This window comes from Equus caballus, chromosome X (genome assembly GCF_041296265.1).
Source record: "Equus caballus isolate H_3958 breed thoroughbred chromosome X, TB-T2T, whole genome shotgun sequence".
Lineage (NCBI taxonomy): Eukaryota > Metazoa > Chordata > Mammalia > Perissodactyla > Equidae > Equus > Equus caballus.
In genome coordinates this window covers 44938-65789 of record NC_091715.1, presented here as the reverse complement: position 1 = coordinate 65789, position 20852 = coordinate 44938, and the positions used below count along the sequence as shown (strand labels likewise).

General features: G+C 56.9%; 2 protein-coding genes across 8 annotated transcripts in view; one reads left to right on the top strand and one right to left on the bottom strand.

Annotated features, from left to right (window-relative positions):
• GTPBP6 (GTP binding protein 6 (putative)) overlaps nucleotides 1–18204 on the top strand; it is a 26403-nt gene extending 8199 nt beyond the window's left edge. The window contains exons 9-12 of one of the 5 annotated variants that reach the window (XR_011434896.1): nucleotides 199–348; nucleotides 11481–12985; nucleotides 14816–16277; nucleotides 17302–18204. Coding sequence is in view for 1 of the 5 variants with exons in the window: in XM_023633894.2 (XP_023489662.1) it covers nucleotides 199–348; nucleotides 570–693 (274 nt within the window). In the remaining 4 variants the exon portion in view is untranslated. Of the gene's footprint in view, nucleotides 1–198; nucleotides 349–569; nucleotides 2476–11480; nucleotides 12986–14815; nucleotides 16290–17301 lie in introns of those variants that run through there. The other 4 variants (XR_011434895.1, XR_011434894.1, XR_011434893.1 and 1 more) reach the window with 4 other exon arrangements.
• Nucleotides 11272–20852, bottom strand: part of PLCXD1 (phosphatidylinositol specific phospholipase C X domain containing 1) — a 12125-nt gene continuing 2544 nt past the window's right edge. For 2 of the 3 annotated variants that reach the window (XM_070257819.1, XM_023633896.2), the window contains exons 3-7: nucleotides 17368–17504; nucleotides 15541–15669; nucleotides 14839–14994; nucleotides 13916–14099; nucleotides 11272–13089 (exon numbers count right to left, since the gene is read on the bottom strand). In XM_070257819.1, coding sequence (XP_070113920.1) covers nucleotides 12851–13089; nucleotides 13916–14099; nucleotides 14839–14994; nucleotides 15541–15669; nucleotides 17368–17504 — 845 coding nt within the window. In that variant the 3' untranslated portion in view covers nucleotides 11272–12850. Of the gene's footprint in view, nucleotides 13090–13915; nucleotides 14100–14838; nucleotides 14995–15540; nucleotides 15670–17367; nucleotides 17505–18175; nucleotides 20834–20852 lie in introns of those variants that run through there. The other variant, XM_070257820.1, reaches the window with a different exon arrangement.

Here is a 20852-nt window from a genome sequence, read left to right as displayed (position 1 = left end):
CCACCAGAGGGACACGTGCGGAGGGTCTGAACCCCGTCACCCCCGCTCCCGGTGTCACCCAGCCGCACGCACACATGCACGCACGCACGCACGCACCCCGTCCTCTCCGGGGGGCCGGAAGCGCTCACACTGGGCCCGGGGCGGGGCCTGTGGGGACCCTCGCTCGGTGGCCCCGGCTGAGCGGGTGTCCCCCCCCAGGTACAGCCCCGCGGGGCCGCACGTGGCCGTGTCCGCGCTCCTGGGACACGGGCTGGAGGAGCTGAAGGCGCGGCTGGAGGAGGCGGTGCTGAGAGCCACCGGGAGACGCGTCCTCACGCTCCGCGTGCGCCTGGCGGGGCCGCAGCTCAGGTGCGGGGGCGGGGGCGGGGGCGGGGAGCGGGGCGCAGGCGGGGGCGGGGAGCGGGGCGCGGGCGGGGGCGCGGAGGCAGCGGGTGGACGTTCCGGGCCCCGGGGCGCGTCCCCACGACGGTCGGGAGGTCGGCGTGCGCCTGGGGTGCGCCTCCCGGGTGCGGGCACCTGGAACGCGCTGTGGGGGCCCCGCCGGCCTGAGTGACGACCCCCCCCCCCAGCTGGCTGCACGAGGAGGCGGCGGTGCAGGACGTGCACGTGATCCCCGAGGCCGGCGCCGCCGACGTGACGGTCATCATGAGCCACTCGGCCTACGGCAGGTTCAGGAAGCTCTTCCCACAGTGACCGCGCGGGGTGGCGGCGTCTCAGCCTCGGCCTGCGGCGCCCCTGGGGGCCCCCTCCTCCCCGGCCTGCAGCGCGCGCCCTTGGGCCCCCTCCTCCCCGGCCTGCAGCGCGCGCCCTTGGGCCCCCTCCTCCCCGGCCTGCAGCGCCCCTGGGGGCCCCCTCCACCCCACCCACCCCCCACCCCACCCCGCGCAGGGCTGGTGGCCGCCGGCTCGGCGCTTCGCGGGCCGTGATCAGGGCGCGTGTGGACGGACTGCCCTTCCAGGATGTTCCGGCCGCACGGTGTTAAAAGCTGTGTTACTGGGTTTGTAAGCCGCCCGTCTGGTTCTTCCACGCGCTGACGCCCAGCAGACGCTTCTGCCGCAGGGCAGTGAGATTCGCCATCTGCTGTGTTTGCGCGAGTGCACAGCTGCCAGGTCTCGCTTTCCCCCAGGTCATGTCGTGGAAATAATTAAAAATAAAGCGTCCCACCAACCCACACACCTGCCTCTCCAAGGCAGACAAGAAAACACGTTTTATCACGAACAGACAGGAAAGCAGGATGTGAGGGGCGGTCACAGGCAGCCACTGGGAGATGCAGAGACGGGAGGAACCTCATTGTCTACAGGGCCGAGCGGGCAGGGGCGACCATCACACACACGTTAGTTCTTATCCAGAAGAAAAGCAAAGCTTCTCCCGTGTTTGCAACAAGCAGGATGTTAACTCGTGCAGCAAAATTCCCACAGAGACAGGAGGCAGGACCCCCTCCCCCATCACCTGGGGCCCCAAGGGGGACATTCCTGGGATGCTAAACCCGCAGGACGTCCTTCGACTTTTAAAGAGATTTGCATCGGTTTCAAGGAGACCTGAGAGCCCACAATTGTAGGTTTTCTAAAGGATGCTAATGGGGGGGGGGGGTGTCTGTGTCCCTTTTGGCCCCAAGGAAAAATTTTAATTAATTTTCTTCCTTAGATTTGTATTCGCCCTTAGAAGGGTGAGTGTTTTCTGAGCTGTTGCCAAACTTCAGCATCAGGAATGATTGAAAAGAATGTCGACCCCTTTCCTTCCGAGCATCACAGGAAGGGGGTGTGTGCACTTTCCTCAGGACGGGAGAAAACTTTCTCTGTTTATACGACCCTGGTACAGACGCCCAGGGCCCCTCACTCCCTCACTGCTGCTCCCTCAGTGCCTGTGCCTCCCAAGCTTCCCTACCTGGCGTCTAACCCCGCCGTATGTGGAGAGGGAGTTTGGGTAGACGGTAGAATAATGTCCCCAAAGACGTCCACGTCCTGATCCCCGTGTGGGAGACAGAATAACGTCCCCAAAGACGTCCACGTCCTCGTCCCCAGACCCTGTAACGGCAGAAGGAGTCTTCCAATCTGATCAGTTCCAGGTGCTGAGCTGGGAGGTGATCCTGAGGGTCCGGGTGGCCGCCGTCCTCACAGGCTCCTCATCAGGGGGAGGCAGTGGGGTCCGACGGCAGAGGTGTCACGATGATGCGGGATCGGTGAGCCGAGGAGTCGAAAGAAAGATTTCTTAGACTCTCAAGATCTGGCAGTAGTGCTCTTTTATTTAGAGAATAGTGTGGAATAGCATGGGGACAGGACCCATGGGCAGTCAGAGCTTCTGCTGCTGCCACTGCTGCTGCCCCCGCTGGCATGGGGACAGGACCCACGGGCAGTCAGAGCTTCTGCTGCTGCCCTGAGTTGAGGATTAGGGCTAATAAGGCATGGGTACGTGACTTATTTTTACTGGAAAAAAAAGAAAAGATGATGTAAAAAGTCATTAAATGATTTCAGTGCAGATGGGGTCTGGTTATTGTGCGGTCATATAACTTTAGATACGAATCTGGTCATATAGATTGGCATGCAGGTGAGGATGCCCCGGGCTTCTCTCCCTGGGGCAGTCCTAATTCATACCATAAAAAAAGTCCACTGGGTCATATAGTTTGGCACGTAGGCCAGGTCACCTTGGGCTTCTCTAGCTGGGGCAGCCTTAATCCACATCATAAACCCCCCCTGAACCCATTTGGCCCCAAAATCTTTTGGGGATATGGACGACGGTCAGTCTTCTGTAACTACTTCCGGCTGTACAAGGTCGTAGAGCTGTCCTAAATGGGGCCATAGGTATAGGTAGGGGGTTCAGCAGACCGGAAGACTGCACCCATGGAGTCCAAGGCTGACAAGGCATCCAGAGCCTCTGGGGACGAGAGAATCATTTGACGAGAGGTGGTCCAGGAGGTGAAACTTTGTTGACATGCAGAAGACAAACAATGAAACAGACAACAAATTATAATAAGAAATATAAGCAGTATGATTAACCCAATGAATAAGGTTTTGATAGCAGTCCAGAAACCTGGTCCTGACGAGGAGTTCAACCAGTCATTTAGAGATAGGGGAGGGTCAGACATGGACTTAACTTGGTGGTTCATATCAGATAGGAAGCCGGAGATATTTTGATGGTAGTCAGGAATATAGACACAACATTCAGTTTTTATAATGACACGAGTGCCCCCCTGTGCTGCTGTCAAGACATCCAGTGCCATTCGGTTTTGGAGGACTGCCTTACGCATTTGGGATACTTCTAAATCGAGCAGCGAAAGGCTATGTTGTGTATCATTTAATGCCTTCATAGTAAATTTGTTTAGGACTTCCATGGGCCAGATGACACTTTCAATTCCTAATTGGGGAAGGAAAATTGAGGCAACGTGGTCATACCAGTGGAAGACAGAGCGGGTCCAGCGCTGTTGCAGGTTGGGTAGGTTAGCAGGAGGAGATATAGTAAATGTAGTTCTACCTTGCATCCAGACGAAACCTAGGGTGCATCGTCCAATCCATCCAGGTGGCAGCCAAAGCCATAAGTTGGAGCCACATAGCCACTGAGTGCCATTAGGGCCTAACCAACGTGTGCTGGGCCGTCTATCCCAGTCAGTCCCAAACCAATCAGTATTTTTTAAGGTTATGATATGAGAACACATATGACAGGGAATTTTCCCATAGGTCGGATGCTATTAGGCCATGTATCACAGGTGTGATTGGTTTGTTCCCAACATAGAGTGGACTTTTACTGAGTTGATCACTAGCAGGAGTGAGCCAAATATATTCGTCCCAAATTTGATATAGTCCATCCTGTGTGTATCAATAAATTGGGGACTTTACCTTTGGAACTTGTCGTTTATGATCCACCTGTGACAAGGCAAATCTAGTTAGTATTTGGGCAGTAGTGTTGAAGGAAAAGGTTTGCTTGTGGCCAGGGAACTCCCAGGTATCAGAGATGGATGGCCACAAGGAGACATTATGATTAGTAACAGATGAATCTTGCAGAAGAGCTAGAATCTAATATCCATGAATGTGTACTATACCTTCTACTGAAACATAATTTTTTTTTCTCCCTAAAATCACCCTCATTTTTATAAAAGATAGCCAAATTAAGATTAACTGGTCTGCCAATTATTTACATAAGTGCAGCAAGAATACCAATTGATTATACAGGCTTTTTAAATCTGCTTTGCTGGAATTTTTATGAAGAATCTCAGATTGAACTGTAAAGGCCTCTCGAGGCCAGAAAAGCCAAGCCAAGGACTTGCCATCAGATTTTGCCTGCAGTACCTACAGGTTTGGGTGGACTCCTCTCTTCTCGAGGTCCCCCAAAATATTCTGAGGTTCCTTGCACCTGCCAGATAAGCAAGCTTCCTTACTTACCGGGTAAGATTGCCAGAATCTCTGTAAACAAGGTACCAGGCCCATGTTTCCAAGTGGCTGTATTCCAGAATGTCCAATCTTTGTTCCTGAAAAGCTGTGTTGTCATATCTGAGCCTGTATGTTTCTCTCAAATATGACATTCCAGTCAAAGCCTTGGTAAGATAACCAATGTGTCCTGTTATAAGGAGACCAAATTCTTATTGAACTTATGCAAATAACTATATTGCCACGAAATAACCGTACTCACAAAGAGTTTCCAAATTCTGGAGGGATCAGGTCGGGAGAAAAAGACAAATGTTTCAGTTTTGCTTATAAAGATATATTTCACTAAATTGCTGTAAGTCCTAGTTAGCATAAGAGAAAAGAAAGAAAGATTTCCTTAAACATGAGGAAACAAAACAAAACATCAAAACTCAGCAATATTTCAAACAGAAGTCATAAAAAATTATAATCATCCTCATCAGTTCACACAGTCCTGTATAATCAGTTCTTGAGCTTAATCTTCTGTTAGCAGGTCTATGAGCTTAGTTTCTGTTAGAATTCTGTAATTTCTTACCCGGTTCAGTTTTACAATCTGAAAGTTTATCAGAAACCTATAGTTTAGAACCTTTGTCATAATCCTTTCCAGGAATTTCTCTGAAGACGAAACATTTGCAAAAGCAAAAAGCATCACAGTAAAACAACTATCTGCAAATGGACAAAAGACTCAAAAGGGCAATTGACAAAGAAACTTGGCTATTTCTGTGACATATAACACTTTAAGATAATAACTGGAATTATGACTGATAACCAGAACAGATTAGAATTTTAGGAATGCTATATAATGTTAAGACACGTATATTAATAACATTCACCCACATAATACCACGTAAGAAAGTTTATCATCGCTTATTTGACAATGCTTCCCATGTAATTTAATAAACCAAATAAACCTAATTAATTTAGTATTTTTCCTCCTTATAGGAAGAGAGCAAATTTCTTTGAGAAGTCTCAGGGGCCCTCTGAAAATCCTCAGAGAAATTCTTCTTCCATCTACCAGGTCAAAAGAAAGCCTTCATTCAGGATTTGAATATTTTTTTTGAGGGAGAAGCTTGTCAAAAATGTCAAAAGTTTTTAAAATGCTTGTTCAAATAGGAAACAATGATCACTGTTAAACAATGCTCAGGCATCCATTCAAAGTGACAACAGAGACAGTCAAGAGCAAACAACATCGTCAAAAAATTTTAGAAGAGACCTCTTTCTTTCTGAATATAGGAAATTATTTTAACAAAACATAGATTTTCTGTCTATGTTGTTCTAACTCTATTAGAGCAGGCCAAAAGTTCAAGAAAATTATGCTTTGAGAGGAAACCAAATTTTAATTTCTGTACCAGCTTATTTTTAACATTAAAACTCATTCACTTAATTGGATTTACTCTAATTTTAGTCTACTTGACCAGGCATAAAACTCCTTTCAGAATTTCTCCTTCACAAACCTTCTACAACTTTCTTTTTGCCTTCAGAACTTGTCCCAAAGTCTGTCTTTTTTCCTTTCTAGTACTTTAGGACAAACTTATCTTTCTTAACCCATCAAACAAAAATACTTCCATTCTTTATACCCTCTTTACTGAAAACATACATTTTAACTTTCCTTAGATACAGAGCTGTTTTCCTTATTAATTTCCAGTAGCTTTAATTATATAGGTTAATAAGAACTTTTAACCCTTAACAGACCATAGTAAACACTAAAAAGGTAAGCAATTACGAATTGTCTTTTATACCAGCATTCTAAACACTTCATAATTTCTAGAAACACGCTGCTTTACAATAACAGACCCAAAGACTTTTAGCCTCTCTGCAATAAGAAGCCAAAAGTAGATAACTTAGAGAAGTTTAGCTGTAATGCTTGTGTGCTATCCAATCCAAAAATGACCCAGATGCTCAGATTTTTATCATTTAACTTAACTTGGCAAAACTCAAGATTGTTATCAAAACAATTTGGAAGCTTTTTTTTTTTTTTCAAGTATACAGACCATAAAACAGTTATTGTACCCACAAAAACTTCATGAGACATTAGACAAAACTGGTCATCCTTTAAAGCTATTATTTTGCTGACGAATTTAACAGACAATGTGAACTTATTTGACTAGTAAACCCAGGCTGCATGCCTGCATCATATGCAAATACTGACAGCTCTGACAAGAAGACCATTTTCAATCAAACCAACAAACTTAAACAAGCTTTCATTTGCCAAAAGTTAATTCACATCAAGTTAACTTGAAAGACATTGGATTAATTTCTACTACATTTAGAATTTATGTAAGCGCTTACTTGAAGCCAATTAAACAGAGCTCTTAATTTTGGTAACACACCATCCGGAGGTAAAATATCACACATATAACGTACACATAGACACACGTACACAGAGACTGCACAGCTATTGTTAGAGCTATTGTTTTTTACCAATATTTGTGGAGAAGATACTCAAGATGCTGGATTTTTGGCAAGGGCACGCTTATGGCCGTTTTGCCTCTCCCCTCCTCTTTCTTTCTTTCTTTCTTTTTTTTTTCTTCAGTCTTAGGAATTAATGATGGGCTAGATAGTAGTTCCTGGAGAGGGGAGATGATAATCCTTTCTGTGATAAAGGAACTAGGTGGAATCTGAACTGCCTCTAGAGCTGTATTTCCAGTCTTGCAAGGATTTTCTAAGGACAGTTGCTCTTGATTTCCCAGAAACTGGATTGTAACTCAGATTACATTCCAGGTTGATCTACCTGTCCAACTGCATCACAAAGGCACAGAGAAACCCCTCAAATTTTCTCCCAGATGGAGTTAGAATGCATCCGCAGGGTGGGTCTCTGGGGATGCTTAGGAGCCTTCCCCGTGGCGGTAAAGCCAGTGTCTGACTGACAGCAGCTGGAGAAAGGGTGCAGAGGCTGATTGCGGGTGTGCAGAGGCCGATTGCGGGTGTTGACATAGTTATAAGATTTAGTCAAGTCCTGCTCAGCCTGGGCACTTTGTCTCTGAGCCAGCAAAGTTGAGGTAGGGAAGCAGGAGGCAAAGGCCTGGAACTGGCTGGAGGCTGGGGCTCCCAGTGCCAAGGTTGAGAGTTAAATCCCTGGCAAAAGTCTTCTTTTTCCAATTTTACAGAAGGTCAAGGTTCTGCTCAGGTCTAGCCTGAACTTAACCTCTACTTGGTGACAACAGAAGAGATGGTGAGCAAAACAGACAAAGAAAGGAATAGAAGAGATCAGACCTCACCCTCATGGCCTCTTCCAGAGGGTTATCAAGATAAGAGTCACACAACAGTTCCTGTGCTGGGGCACACTACGCTAGCACGACAGTTCACAGAATAAATCACAGGTCTCCTACCCTCATAACCGACTCAGTAGGTGACTAAAATACTCAATGAGTCGACTGTCAAGAGAGGGCACCCCCACTTAGGGTTGCTGGGGTGATCAGGCCCAGAAACCCAAAGTTGGGGCTCCCAGGGGTGGAGCCTTTTACTCTTTAAAGATTTCTTTGTTTCCCAGTCGCAAAGCTCAAAAGGAGATGAAAATTGCCATTGTAACTCCAAGAGAGACAAAAGAAACGGGTCCATTACCATGAAAAATCCCCCCTGAACCTAGGGCAGCGTCCTACCCGTCGTTCCTACTGTGGGGTTCCTATAGCAAGGGGTGATGGGGGCGTCCCCCGGCATTGCATCCCTTGTATACCTTCCCTGTTATGCCTGGCAGTAACAGGTGCCTGGTGCCTATTCTGCCTGACAGCATGGGCCTGGTGAATGGTTCCCGAGAGAAAAGGAGAAAGAAAAGGGGCCATTACCTTGAAAATCCCCCCATTGGGGTTCCTGTAGCAAGGGATGATGGGGGCATCCCTTGAACATCTTCCCTATTCTGCCTGGCAGGAATAGGTGCCTGGTGAATGGTCCCAGAGAAAGGGAGCCATTACCTTGAAAATCCCCCCATTGGGGTTCCTGTAGCAAGGGATGATGGGGGCATCCCTTGAACATCTTCCCTATTCTGCCTGACAGTAATAGGTGCCTGGCGTATGGTCCCCAGGAGAGAAAAGGACAAAGACAGTGAGAAAGAGAAAGACAGTGAGGAATTTTCCGCCAGTCTGGGGGACATTCTACCCAATTGCATCCTGGAGCCATTCTCCCAAGAAGGGGTTCCCATACTCCACCAAAGGTTAGAGTTTGGTACTTCCCTTGAACTGGAGTCCCGAGTGGGACTTTTCCCGCAGTTCAGAGCGTGGTCAGGTGCCAGAGGGAGGGGTCCCATTCCAGCCTTAGGAAAAGAAACCTTCCACGGGAGTCTTGGAGATTGGCGGCCGTCCTAATGACTTAAGTGGCCGACCCGCGCCCACGTAAAATTTGTCTATTAGAGATAGAGTCAGGAAGGAATGGATTAATTCATTCTCCATCACCCTGAGGCTTAAGGTACTGAATCTCTTCAAGCTGAATGCCACAATTTGCCCCATAGAGTAGCCATGGGCAGCAAACGTGGATTCATACAGCCATCCAAGAAAGTTCCCGATGGAGCAGTGAATCTAGATCCATCCTTGAAAAAGAGCAGGAAGGAATGGATTAATTCATTCTCCATCACCCTGAGGCTTAAGGTACTGAATCTCTTCAAGCTGAATGCCACAATTTGCCCCATAGAGTAGCCATGGGCAGCAAACGTGGATTCATACAGCTGTCCGAGAAAGTTCCCGATGGAGCAGTGAATCTAGATCCATCCTTGAAAAAGAGAAAGGCACAAGGAAGAAAAGGGCACTTACCAGAACTCGAGCTCACAAGCCGATGAAGCAATTCCCCGTACGGAAGATCCCCTGAAGCAAGGTCCCCGTACGGGCCACCAGAAATGATGCGGGGTCGGTGAGCCGAGGAGTCGAAAGAAAGATTTCTTAGACTCTCAAGATCTGGCAGTAGTGCTCTTTTATTTAGAGAATAGTGTGGAATAGCATGGGGACAGGACCCATGGGCAGGCAGAGCTTCTGCTGCTGCCCTGAGTTGAGGGTTAGGGCTAATTTTATAAGGCATGGGTACGTGACTTATTTTTACTGGAAAAAAAAGAAAAGATGATGTAAAAAGTCATTAAATGATTTCAGTGCAGATGGGGTCTGGTTATTGTGCGGTCATATAACTTTAGATACGAATCTGGCCATATAGATTGGCATGCAGGTGAGGATGCCCCGGGCTTCTCTCCCTGGGGCAGTCCTAATTCATACCATAAAAAAAGTCCACTGGGTCGTATAGTTTGGCACGTAGGCCAGGTCACCTTGGGCTTCTCTAGCTGGGGCAGCCTTAATCCACATCAACGAGAGGAAGCCCGAGGTGGCTCCGCACTGGCTGTGCACACGGAGGTCGGGGCCGTGGTGGCCCCGGAGCCGGAAAGGACAAGCACAGATCCTGCCCTGCTGCCTCCGGGAGCACCGCCCTGCCGACGCCTGGACTGCAGCCCGGGGACAGCCGCGTGCCACTTGTGACCTGCAGACCTGGGGGAGGACAGTGTGGTCTGAGGCCACTGCTGTGGCGTCTGGTGGCAGCCCCGGGACCCCCACGCGCAGAGCTGACAGGATGAGGGCCCGACTTCCCGTTCCCCCCAGAGGCCTGGGCGCCTGGCTGCGCTGAGCGGGATGGGACGCGGGTCCTGCAGCCCCGTCTGCCCCGCCAGCTGGAGGGGGACCGGGGTGGCCCCGTGGGCGCAGCACCGCCGCCTCCTCCAGGAGGGGTGACCCGGCCAGGACGCCCGCAGCCCCGGGGCTGGTTCCCGCGGGCCGACCCCGAGGGGCTTTGGAGAGACACCAGGGGGCGGCGCAGTGTCCTCGTGCCCCGGGGTCCAGCCTGTCCGCTCGCTGTCCGGGTGGCCCTGGTATGAGCCCCACAGGCTCCCTGGGCTCCCCAGCCGTCCTCTCGGGCGCACCCCTGTGCCGGGCCGCCCCAACCCCCACCCCCACCCAGGTCCGGCCCCCAAGCTCCCCATCCGGGGGCACAGGAACCTGCAGAGGGTGGTCCCGGCCTCTCCGCCCGGAGCCCCCGATGCCCGGCGTCCCCTCCTCCTCCCGGAGGACCCCAGGAGGGGGGCAAAGCCGCAGCCACAGCGGGCGACTGAGGGTCCAGACCCGCAAGCGGGGCCCAGGCCCAGCAGGGCCTCCCCGAGGAGGACGAGGCAGGGATGGGGGGTAGCGGGCGGGGGACAGGAGAGGGCGGGGTCCCACGGGCCCCGGGGAGGGGGGCGGGGTCTCCTGGCCCTGGGAGAGGGGTCAAGGTTCCGGTGCAGCTGGAGCTGGTTCGAGACCGCCCGCACCCCCACCGCACCCACTTCCCCCGCACCGGACTCTGCGAGACCCTCTTTCTACACCGGGGCCTCTCCCTTCTCCCACCCGGGCCCGCGGCGCCCCGAGGAGCCGGGACCTGAGCCCAGCCGTGTGGCCGGGGGGGGGGGGAGGCGGCCGCGGGAGGACGCAGGGGGTCTGGGCCGGACCGTGCCGGGAGGCCCCACCGCGCCTCCGACGTGGGATGGTCCAGAGACGGCAGAGGGCGAGCGCGCGCAGCACCGTGCTGACCAGCGTTCACTCAACAAACGCTGGTTCGGCGCTTGCCCGGCCGCGCTGGCTGAAACGCTCGGGCGGGGGTCTGAGCCCTTCCCGCGGCCGGGGGTCTGAGCCCTTCCCGCGGGCGGGGTCCGAGTTCTTCCCGCGGCCGGGGTCCGAGCCCTTCCCGCGGGCGGGGGTCCGAGCTCTTCCCGCGGCCGGGGGTCCGAGCTCGCAGCCACCAGGCCGCCCCGCCAGCAGGATCCCTGGGGCGGAACGCGTCCCGCGAGTACGGAAGTCTCCAAAACTAATCTCTAAAACTAAAAGTCTTTGCTTCATGTCCCCACGGACAGACGGGCCCAAAATAGCACAAAACTCCAAACTCTGATCCCGTCCTTGTTTCCAGACACAAACGGAGGGGGGAAGAGGCACAACTCGGCTGTTTGTAAAAACTCTCAGTGACCAGAAAAGAGTGCGCCGTCGAGTCCACATCTCTGCGGATTATCGAGATGCCCCCAGAACGCCCGGTCGTTTAACGGGAACAAAAATCCGTAAACTGATCTGACTTTGCTGTGTTTTCATTTTTCTGCAGAATTGACTCCTTGAATCGTTCCTGACGGGGCTGCGAGACGATCAGGGAAAGGATTTACAGGGAAACGATCGCCACGATGTGACCCTCAGTATCAAACACATTCCTCCGTCTGACTCAACCCCACGAGCACCAAGCCCGGTGGGTCGATGCCGACCCCGCAGAGTCCGGGTCTGAGCAGCTGGCAGGACGTCCCCCAAGTCTCTCTCTCTGGATCCCAGGCGCCCTCCTTCAGTACCAGCATCCTGAGGCCAAAAGCACACGTGGATTTTCTTTTAGAAAATGGCTAATTGGGTCCCAAAGGGAACACCCTCCAACGTGGATCACGTAGTCATTTTGGTTCAAATTCATTTTCAAAACCTGAAAAAACCCTAATGCCCAGGGCCCCTCCGTTATAGGAGGAATGTTCCGGAACTCAGGCCAGATGAGTCCAGGGTGTCCTCTCAGGAGGGAAGTGAGATAGGGAGGGTGGTTGGGACCCATCGTTCGGCCGACAACTTGTGCTGCCAGATCTGTGAGGCCACGTGCCCGAGAGCAGGTATTTGTGGGACCGGAGTTTGAGACCGCGGGGCCAGCTGGCATCTGAGAGGGGAGACCCCAGCAAGTGGCTTTCATCCCTGGGAATCCGCTCACCCTGGGAGGGGCCGTCTCTCAGGCCTGCGAGGCCCCAACACCAGAGAGTCAAGAACACGGAAAATAAGAAATACACTGAATGTCATCATGGCTGGGACCACGGGATGCCCCCAGACAGAAAGTCCCCGAAACTGAGAACGGAGGAGCCGGGAAACCGACTGCACTCCATGGTCGCTGGAGAAAGGGGATGACTATGGTGTGGCAGAGGCCCACGCCAGATGAGGAACAGACGCTGGGTCTCAGGGGCGCGTGAGTGACAGGCGGCCTCCCACCAGGGTCTGGAGGTGGGCCGGGCCTTCCCCAAGGTAGGGCTGGTGGAGCAGCTGAAACAGGGCACAGGCGGCGCCACAGGGCTCCAAATGGGCCCTCGAAGCTGCCGGGACCTCGTTCTGCTGCTTGCAAAGCCCCAGGGGAGGGCGCCTCGGAGCCTCTCGCGGGGGCCCAGCCAGACTGGACCTGGGAGAACTGACCCCAAATCCCAGTCGTTCCTCCCTGAGGACGGCCGCGTGGTCAGCTCCAATCATCAGCATGTTCATGGAATCCACCCCAAATACAGGCCGAAGGACAGTGAGGCCAGGCGCCACCCGTGGGGACGCCCTGAGTCAGGAGGAGGTTGAGGGACTGGCCCCGGCTGCCCAGACTCCACTCGCCTCCCCGTGTGCAGCCCAAACGGACGTGGAAAGGAGAATGAAGGGCGAATCTTGGTGGCACACGCTTGACGAGCTGGGGGAAGGACACGGTCAGCATGGGAGCAGCTTCTCGTTGAGCCGGATGACGTCGCTGATGAAGCTGTCCGCGCCCACAAAGTCGCCCGCGATGACGTTGGTGCAGCGCGCACCCGGCCCGGGGCTCTGCTCGCGGACCCAGGCGGTCAGGTAGGCCAGGTGCGGGAGCGTCATCTTCCTGAGGGACCCGGCTGGGTGCACAAGGACGTACTCCAGGTTCTCCGTCAGGTTGATGCCCGCCACGAACAGCCCGCCTGAAACAGGACAGGGAGAGAGGGGTCCCGGGTGCTGCGGGCGTCCCGGCCACACCGTGCGCCACCGCTCCCTCCCTGTTCTCGTGCTCAGAGCTTCAATCCACACGGACATGAGGGTTCTGACAGCACAGCTCAACTAAGGGGTCAAGTTCACTGAACTTCTCCTCTTACAGAGGATGGCGGGAGGAATAACATCCCTGAAGACGTCCACGCCTTCCTCCCCAGAACCTGTGAACATGTGACTCTATGTGGCAAAGGGGACTTTGAGATGTCATCCCGTTCAGGATGCTGAGATGGGAGACTCCGTCACAAGCCGCCTGCTCCTCGGGCTGCCTTCCCTGAGGACACAAATCTCATGCTACGGAAATGCGGCTTCGTGGGAACTGGGGCCAAAAGCACCGCCGAGCGTCTGAGCATCACCCGCGGGTTATTCATGGCGTGTTTGCAGAAAAGGGCCGATTTCCTTACAAAAGCTCGCAAACCCTGAGACCAGGGAGGAGAAGCCGCAGCAAAGGGCCGGGCGGTGGCATCCTCAGACGGACACAGGGGCCCCGCGAATCCACGTGGCCGTCACGCGGAGCTGAGGCAGGACCCGGCGGGGGTCTGAGCCTGCACTGCCCAGACTCCACCCAGTGTGTGTGCACGTGGAGGCGTGTGTGTGGACACGTGTGCGCATGTGTGCAGTGTACATGTATCTCAATCATGTGTTGGCACTCATGCATATGTGCCAGGCGTGTGCGTGTACACATCCAATATTACACACGTGTGCACCCGTGTTTGTATGAAAGCAGCCTGGTGCCCACAGCACACGAGGACGTTGCCCCACCTGGGCGGCCGCAGCTCTTCATGTGCTCCAGGTAGCGCACCAGCTCCGTGGGCTTCGCCTGGTCGGCCCACCAGTAGGGGAGCCCCGGCCACAGCTCGCGGTGCCGGCTCAGCGTGCGCTCGTCCTCGTACGACAGGAGGACCTGCTGGCCCCGCGCCCACAGCTGACGCAGCGTCGGCACCTCCTGAGGGGGAGATAGGGGCCTGTGTGAGAGACAGAGACGGGAGACGCCGGGCGTCTGTAGAGACAGAGACGGGAGACGCCGGGCGTCTGCAGAGACAGAGACGGGGAGACGCCGGGCGTCTGCAGAGACAGAGACGGGGAGACGCCGGGCGTCTGCAGAGACAGAGACGGGGAGACGCCGGGCGTCTGCAGAGACAGAGACGGGGAGACGCCGGGCGTCTGCAGAGACAGAGACGGGGAGACGCCGGGCGTCTGCAGAGACAGAGACGGGGAGACGCCGGGCGTCTGCAGAGACAGAGACGGGAGACGCCGGGCGTCTGCAGAGACAGAGACGGGGAGACGCCGGGCGTCTGCAGAGACAGAGACGGGGAGACGCCGGGCGTCTGCAGAGACAGAGACGGGGAGACGCCGGGCGTCTGCAGAGACAGAGACGGGGAGACGCCGGGCGTCTGCAGAGACAGAGACGGGGAGACGCCGGGCGTCTGCAGAGACAGAGACCGGGAGACGCCGGGCGTCTGCAGAGACAGAGACGGGGAGACGCCGGGCGTCTGCAGAGACAGAGACGGGGAGACGCCGGGCGTCTGCAGAGACAGAGACGGGGAGACGCCGGGCGTCTGTAGAGACAGAGACGGGAGACGCCGGGCGTCTGTAGAGACAGAGACGGGAGACGCCGGGCGTCTGTAAGGGGACACAGTGATGACCCGCCGTCCCGGTCAGGTCAGGCTGCGGCCCCGGCTCACCCCTCGCGGACACAGCATGTGCCCGAAGATGTTCCTGACGCAGGCGACCAGGTACTCGTGCAGCTCCTCCGTCAGCCCCTCGAAGCCCCTGCAGGCCAGGATGACCACCTCGCGCGGGTGTCTCTCCAGCCACTCCGAGATCTCGGTGAGCGTGTCCTGGGGGGAGGGCGCGTCAGGGCCCGGGGACAAGGACGCTCCCGCGGGCGTCCCTGCGCAAACTCCGACAGATGGCCCGTCCCGGACAAGCAAACACACAAAGCTTGGGGAACGCAGCCGCGCCGCCTGCCCTCGCTCCGGGGGGAAGCGTGCGTACGTGCGTTTGCACTTGCGTGCGTGCGTGCGTGTGCGTGCTCGCTGTGGACGCGGCACTGTGTGTGCAGGGGTGAGTCTGGAGGCTCCGGGCGCGGGTGGGCAGCGGGTGACGGAGGCGTGCGCGCCCGCGGAGGCCGCTCCAGCGCCGAGGCCCGGGGGCTGCGGGGGGCGCTCGCGAGTCCGAGGCCAGACAGACGGCACAGCGCCGCCGCCAGACCTTGGAAACGCCGTCGAGCAGCCGCGAGGAGGAGACCGGGAGGCCCCATCGGGCAGGAGGCCGAGTCGGGACCCACCTCACTCGGACCCAGCGGCCCGGAGGGGCGGGGGGCGGTGCGAACCCAGCCGCGCAGGCTGGTGCGGAACTCGCGGGGACGCCCCGGCCGGCCGTACCTCCACCAGCGCCGTGGTGTAGACGAAGTGCACGAAGTGCAGGTTCCTCCGGGAGCCCTCGGGCACGTGCGCCACGCGCAGGTCCAGGTAGCGCACGCCCGCGTCCAGCTGCTCCGTGACGTCCAGCGCCTGCGGACGGACGCCCGTCAGCTCTGCCGCCACGGCCGGAGCTCCCACCCTGACTCGCACCCGCCTCGTGCGGCCGGGACGCCACCCCGGGGCCGCAGCGCTGACCCCGGGTCGGACCGAGCTGTGTGGGTGCCCCGCGGGTCGGGCAGCGCCCGTCCTCCACCGGGGAAGCCGCTCTCCGGGGACGGGGCGCTCGGTCCTCCCCATCCCTGCAGCCAACGCCCCTCAGCCCTGACCCCCCTCTCCGATGTCCCCGCGAGGGCCCGCCCCCTCCTCCCGGGGAAGCCCCTCTGGGCTCAGCAGCCCGGGCCGGCCTCCCAGCACCGAGAGACCCAGCACCGAGGGACCCGCTCTGAGGACCCAGCTCTGAGGCACCAGCACCGAGGACCCGCTCCGAGGGACCCAGCTCTGAGGCACCAGCACCGAGGACCCGCTCCGAGGGACCCAGCTCTGAGGCACCAGCACCGAGGGACCCGCTCCGAGGACCCAGCTCTGAGGCACCAGCACCGAGGACCCGCTCCGAGGGACCCAGCTCTGAGGCACCAGCACCGAGGGACCCGCTCCGAGGACCCAGCTCTGAGGCACCAGCACCGAGGACCCGCTCCGAGGTACCCAGCGTTGTGAGCACCCCCCCGGGCTGCTGTGACCTGCTCCCATCCCGCGGGGCCTGAGGTGGCCGTTGTGACACAATTGGGAACGTGGTTCCCTGACATTCCAGCGCACGCCCTCCACCCCTGCACGTCCCACACGGGTTCCGGCCACCCCAGTGATGACACCGCAGCTGGGAGCCCAGCAATCAGGCAGGACAAGCCGAGCCGGAAGGGCGGCCCCTCGGAGCCCGTGGCCCGGGCAGGGGGGGGAGGGGGCTGGGGTCGGCCGGGTCCCCCTTGGGCCCCGCCTTCCTTCCGGCCAGCACCTGGCTCCCTTTCCTGACACCCTGGTGCCCGTGTGTGCACGGTGACGGGACCACAGCAGTGGGTGCCCCTGCCCCGCAGCCTGGGCCACCTGAGCGACTCCGGGGGCCCTTCCTCTCCTCCCCCTCCCAGCTGCTCACGTCCCTAAACCCCGATCCGCACGAGGGAAGGGCTGAGGACGAGGGATGTGAGGCGACCCCATTCAAGGAGAGGCTTAATTCCAAACACACGGGCAGAGACGGTGCCCTCACTCCGTCTCCTGGAGCATCGAGTGGAAAAACCCTGTAGTGGATAAGTTTTTCTCCAACTTTCTCAAGCATGTGCACATCTGAACAAGCGTCTGGACCATTCTACAGCTCAGGAATGTGTCCTCCAGGGTGGGGAGCGTCTCTGACATGCGGTCCAGGAAGGAGACGCCTGTCTCCTGGGACGAGAGGGCTTGGCTCCCAATTGTTAACCCACGTCCTTCACAAAGACGTGGGAAGTCAGTGACTGTTTCCCTTAGAACATGATGGGACGCGTGTTCTGCTTAGCTACGTGCGAGGTGGAGCTCCGTCTGCCTCTGCACTCTGCAGTGGCTGCCTGTGACACACATCACGCCTGGTCCCTTCCTTGTTCACTAGTGAACCCCGTTCTTTCTCCCTGACCTCTGTGGGGGTGGGGCTTTCTGGGCTGGAGGAGGTTTGTGTTCCATTCCATTTCTCCTTCCCGGTTACAGGTGCCACCCAGCCAGGACGGCGCTGCGCGCTGCTCAGGAGCCCACTTGACATGTGCAGACCCTAACCTGGGTGACGGACCACTTGAGCACCATGGGCCGGGTGACGCACGGCAGGAGCTTGCCCAGAAGCTGCAGCAGCCAGGACTGGCTGTGGGAAATGGGGGACCTCTTGTTCAGGCAGTAGGTCATCGTGTCGTGGCTCCCTGCAGTGACACCAAGGAGACAGTCACCCACCAGCCCCTCCTGCCCCCTGTGCTCAGAGCCGCACACGGGGACGGTGCACACAGGGGGTGGGTGACGGCCGCCAAACCCACTCCCAGGACCTGTGTGGAAACAGAGTCTTTGCATGGGTGATGAAGGGAAGGATGGAGAGCAGGGCTTCCTGGAGGAGGCGGCCCTGAATCAAGGCTGGAGAGGAGGGCTTCCTGGAGGAGGCGGCCCTGAATCCAAGGATGGAGAGGAGGGCTTCCTGGAGGAGGCGGCCCTGAATCAAGGCTGGAGAGGAGGGCTTCCTGGAGGGGGCGGCCCTGAATCCAAGGACAGCGTCCTTCTCAGAGACAGAAGAGGAGACGCAGACGCAGAGGAGCAGCCCCGTGAGGACGGAGGCAGAGACGGGAGGGAGGCGGCCACCAGCCCAGGGACCCTGGAGCCCCGGACGCTGGAAGAGGCAGGAGGGACCCTCCCCAGGAGCCTCCGGAGGGAGCGCAGCCCTGCGACCCTTGACCTCAGACTCTGGGCTCCAGGACGGGGGAGGACGGATCCCGGGAGTTTAAGCTCCCAGCTTGTGATCATTTGTCACAGCCGCCCCAGGACAGTCACACACCTGGGAACTCATGTTAATTGCAGAAAAATGAGGAAAATATAGACAAGTAAAAACATTAAAATCCTCTATTGTCATTGTCATTATATGTTTTTTATGTGTTACATATTTATATATTTTAAATATGATATATATGGGTCCATTTATACATGGGGATGACCCATTTTACTTTGTTATCTATTCTTTCTCAGATACTTCAAACAGGACCGAATCACGCAGGTTTTTCTCTGCTGTTTCACTCACACATTACTCGCGTTTTGTGCAGCAGTCAGTCCGGAGCCTTCATCTGTTCTAACGCCCGTGTCCACCGCGGTGACGTGGCCGCGTGTGCACCTGACAGCATCCCGGGCGTGAGGGCTGGCGTCTCCCATGGAGGCAGCCTCGCTGTGAGCACGTGGGTGCGTGTGGTTTGCACACCCACGGAGCCCCCCTTGCAGACGGAGCCTTGAAGTAGACTGTGGGGGCGCGGGAGGAGCCCAGTGTGCAGCCCTCAGCCCTCTGCCGGCATCCCGAGTCTCTCCCACCGGAGGGGACCCTGCGGCCGCCCCCCAGGCCCCTTGGCACCGACACTCCCAGCTTTGCTGGTCGCTCTGGACGCTGCGTCACTGAGTTCATCCCATGGGCCACCCCCCGTGATGTCCCAGTCGTCAGGGTTTCTCCTCAGAATCGTCCGTCCGGCTCGGCGGCTTTCTGCTGGGGAGCACATGCCATTGGCCAATTCCTAACCCTCCCCATGTGGACACAGCAGCCCTGGCCTGTTGTGCGTGACGTGCGTGTGGATGTGGTTTTCTGGTTCCTCATGGGCTGGGTGTCCTGGGACGAGATCGGCACATGGGGGACAGTGGGGATTGCTCTGGGAAGAGCCAGGGCGAGGGCAGAGGGAGGCGCCCGTCCCGGGGGCTCCATCCTCTGCATCCCCTCGTGGGGGCAGGTGGCCTCTGGGAAGGACGCGAGAGGAGCACCCTCAGGTGAGGCAGTGCCCCAGGAGGGACTCACCATGCAGGATCCACCGTCTGGGTGGCTGTGCAAGGGTCCTGGGGCCCCTGTAACAAAGCCCCACAAACTAGGCAGCTTCAAACAACAGAGACGTGTTACCCGTTCCAGAGGCCAGAAATCGGACACGGTCTGAAGTCTAAGTGTGGGCCCGGCAGGTTCCTTCCGGGGGGTCTGAGAGGACTGTCTCCTGTCTTCTCCAGCGTTTTGGGGGCCGCCTCCTGGGCTCGGGCCCTTCCTTCTGCACAGCCTGCAGCACAGAATCTTCCTCCTGCCTCCTCTGTGACCCTCCTGCCTCCCTCCCACGAGGACCCTCGATGCCACACTGAGCCCCAGATAATCCAAAGAGATCCCCCACCTCAAGACCCTGAAGGAACCAACTTCTGCAAAGACCCTTTTGTCATGAGACAAACGTATCCACAGCTTCCGGGGACGAGGGTGCGGGCGTCTTTGGGGCCGTGTCCTGCCTGCCGCGCGGGGACGAGGACGTGGCGACATCTTGAGGACGCTGTTCGGCTCCGTTACGGGGTTTACTGTCCTCAGCGTTTAAGTTTCTTAATGAGGGGAGACCTCAATGTCTGTTTAGGAGTCGAGTCTGCCCGCCTTTTCCTCCCCAGCTCCTGCGCTTGGGGTTTTCCTCAGAAAAGCTAGTATCTGGGCCTGTTTACCTGTCTCTTCCGACAGAACTTTGTGGTTTATGTTTCACTTAAATCTTTGAACATTCTGTGACACGTCTCCCTGTAAAACATGAGACGGCATCTCGCCTGATCCCCCCTCCACATTATTAGCCACCTGGAGCCTCTTCACCGTCGAGGGAACCCTGTGTGCGCAGACGTGAAACGCCTCCTCGTTTATAAGACGTTACATTCTCAGAGTTGTAGCCACTTTTGAATTCAATGTTCGGATCCACCGACCTGGAGCGTCACCGACAGCGGGTCTGGACGGTGAGGGGAGCTTTACAAACGCCCCGTGTCATCTGCGTGTGAAATCTGCACGTCACCACTGAGCACATCAGAGCCCGTCCTGCTCTCCCTTCTCAGACGCTCTGACGCCGGCACCGCCTTCGTCCCGGCGGACGGGCGGGAAGGGGCCATTCTGTCGACCTGGAGGTGCATCTCTCGTTCGTTCCGTCGCATCCTCGTCCCGACTCCCGACCGGAGGCTCCGTTTTCCTTCATCTGCAGCCGGCAAATCGTCCCACTTGCCTCATGCATTTCACATTTTACTGTTTCTGTAAACGGCGGGTGTTTCCATTTCCTGTTCTGACGGGTCGACTCGGCCACGAACAGCGTCTTCTGGATTCCCACGCGTGGACGACACCTCTCAGTCTGGTCGTGCGGTCGGCGGCCTCGTCTCTGCTCTGACGCCGGCTGGGCCTTGTTCATGAACACGCCCGCGGGCGCCCAACTCCGTGCCCTCGCGACGCCCCAGTGGCCGGTGGTCCTGGTGGGAGGGACCTGGGCCCGGGAAGGACGCCCCAGCCCGGGCCTGGCAGGCAGAGACGGCGAGGTGAAGGGAGCCGGACCCCCAGGAAGAAGTGGCCGCCGGCCGGCAGGGCTGCAAGGAGGGTCCCGAGGCGCATCGAATGCTGAGCTGGGACCCCAGCCGGGCTCGCCTGCCTCCGCCGCGTCCCCGCACGCCCGGCACCTGACCCTCCACCCCACACGGGGACTCGGGCCTTCGGTGGTGAGGTGATCGGGGCGGGAGTGTCCGGGGGCAGCTGTGACGAAGGAGCACAA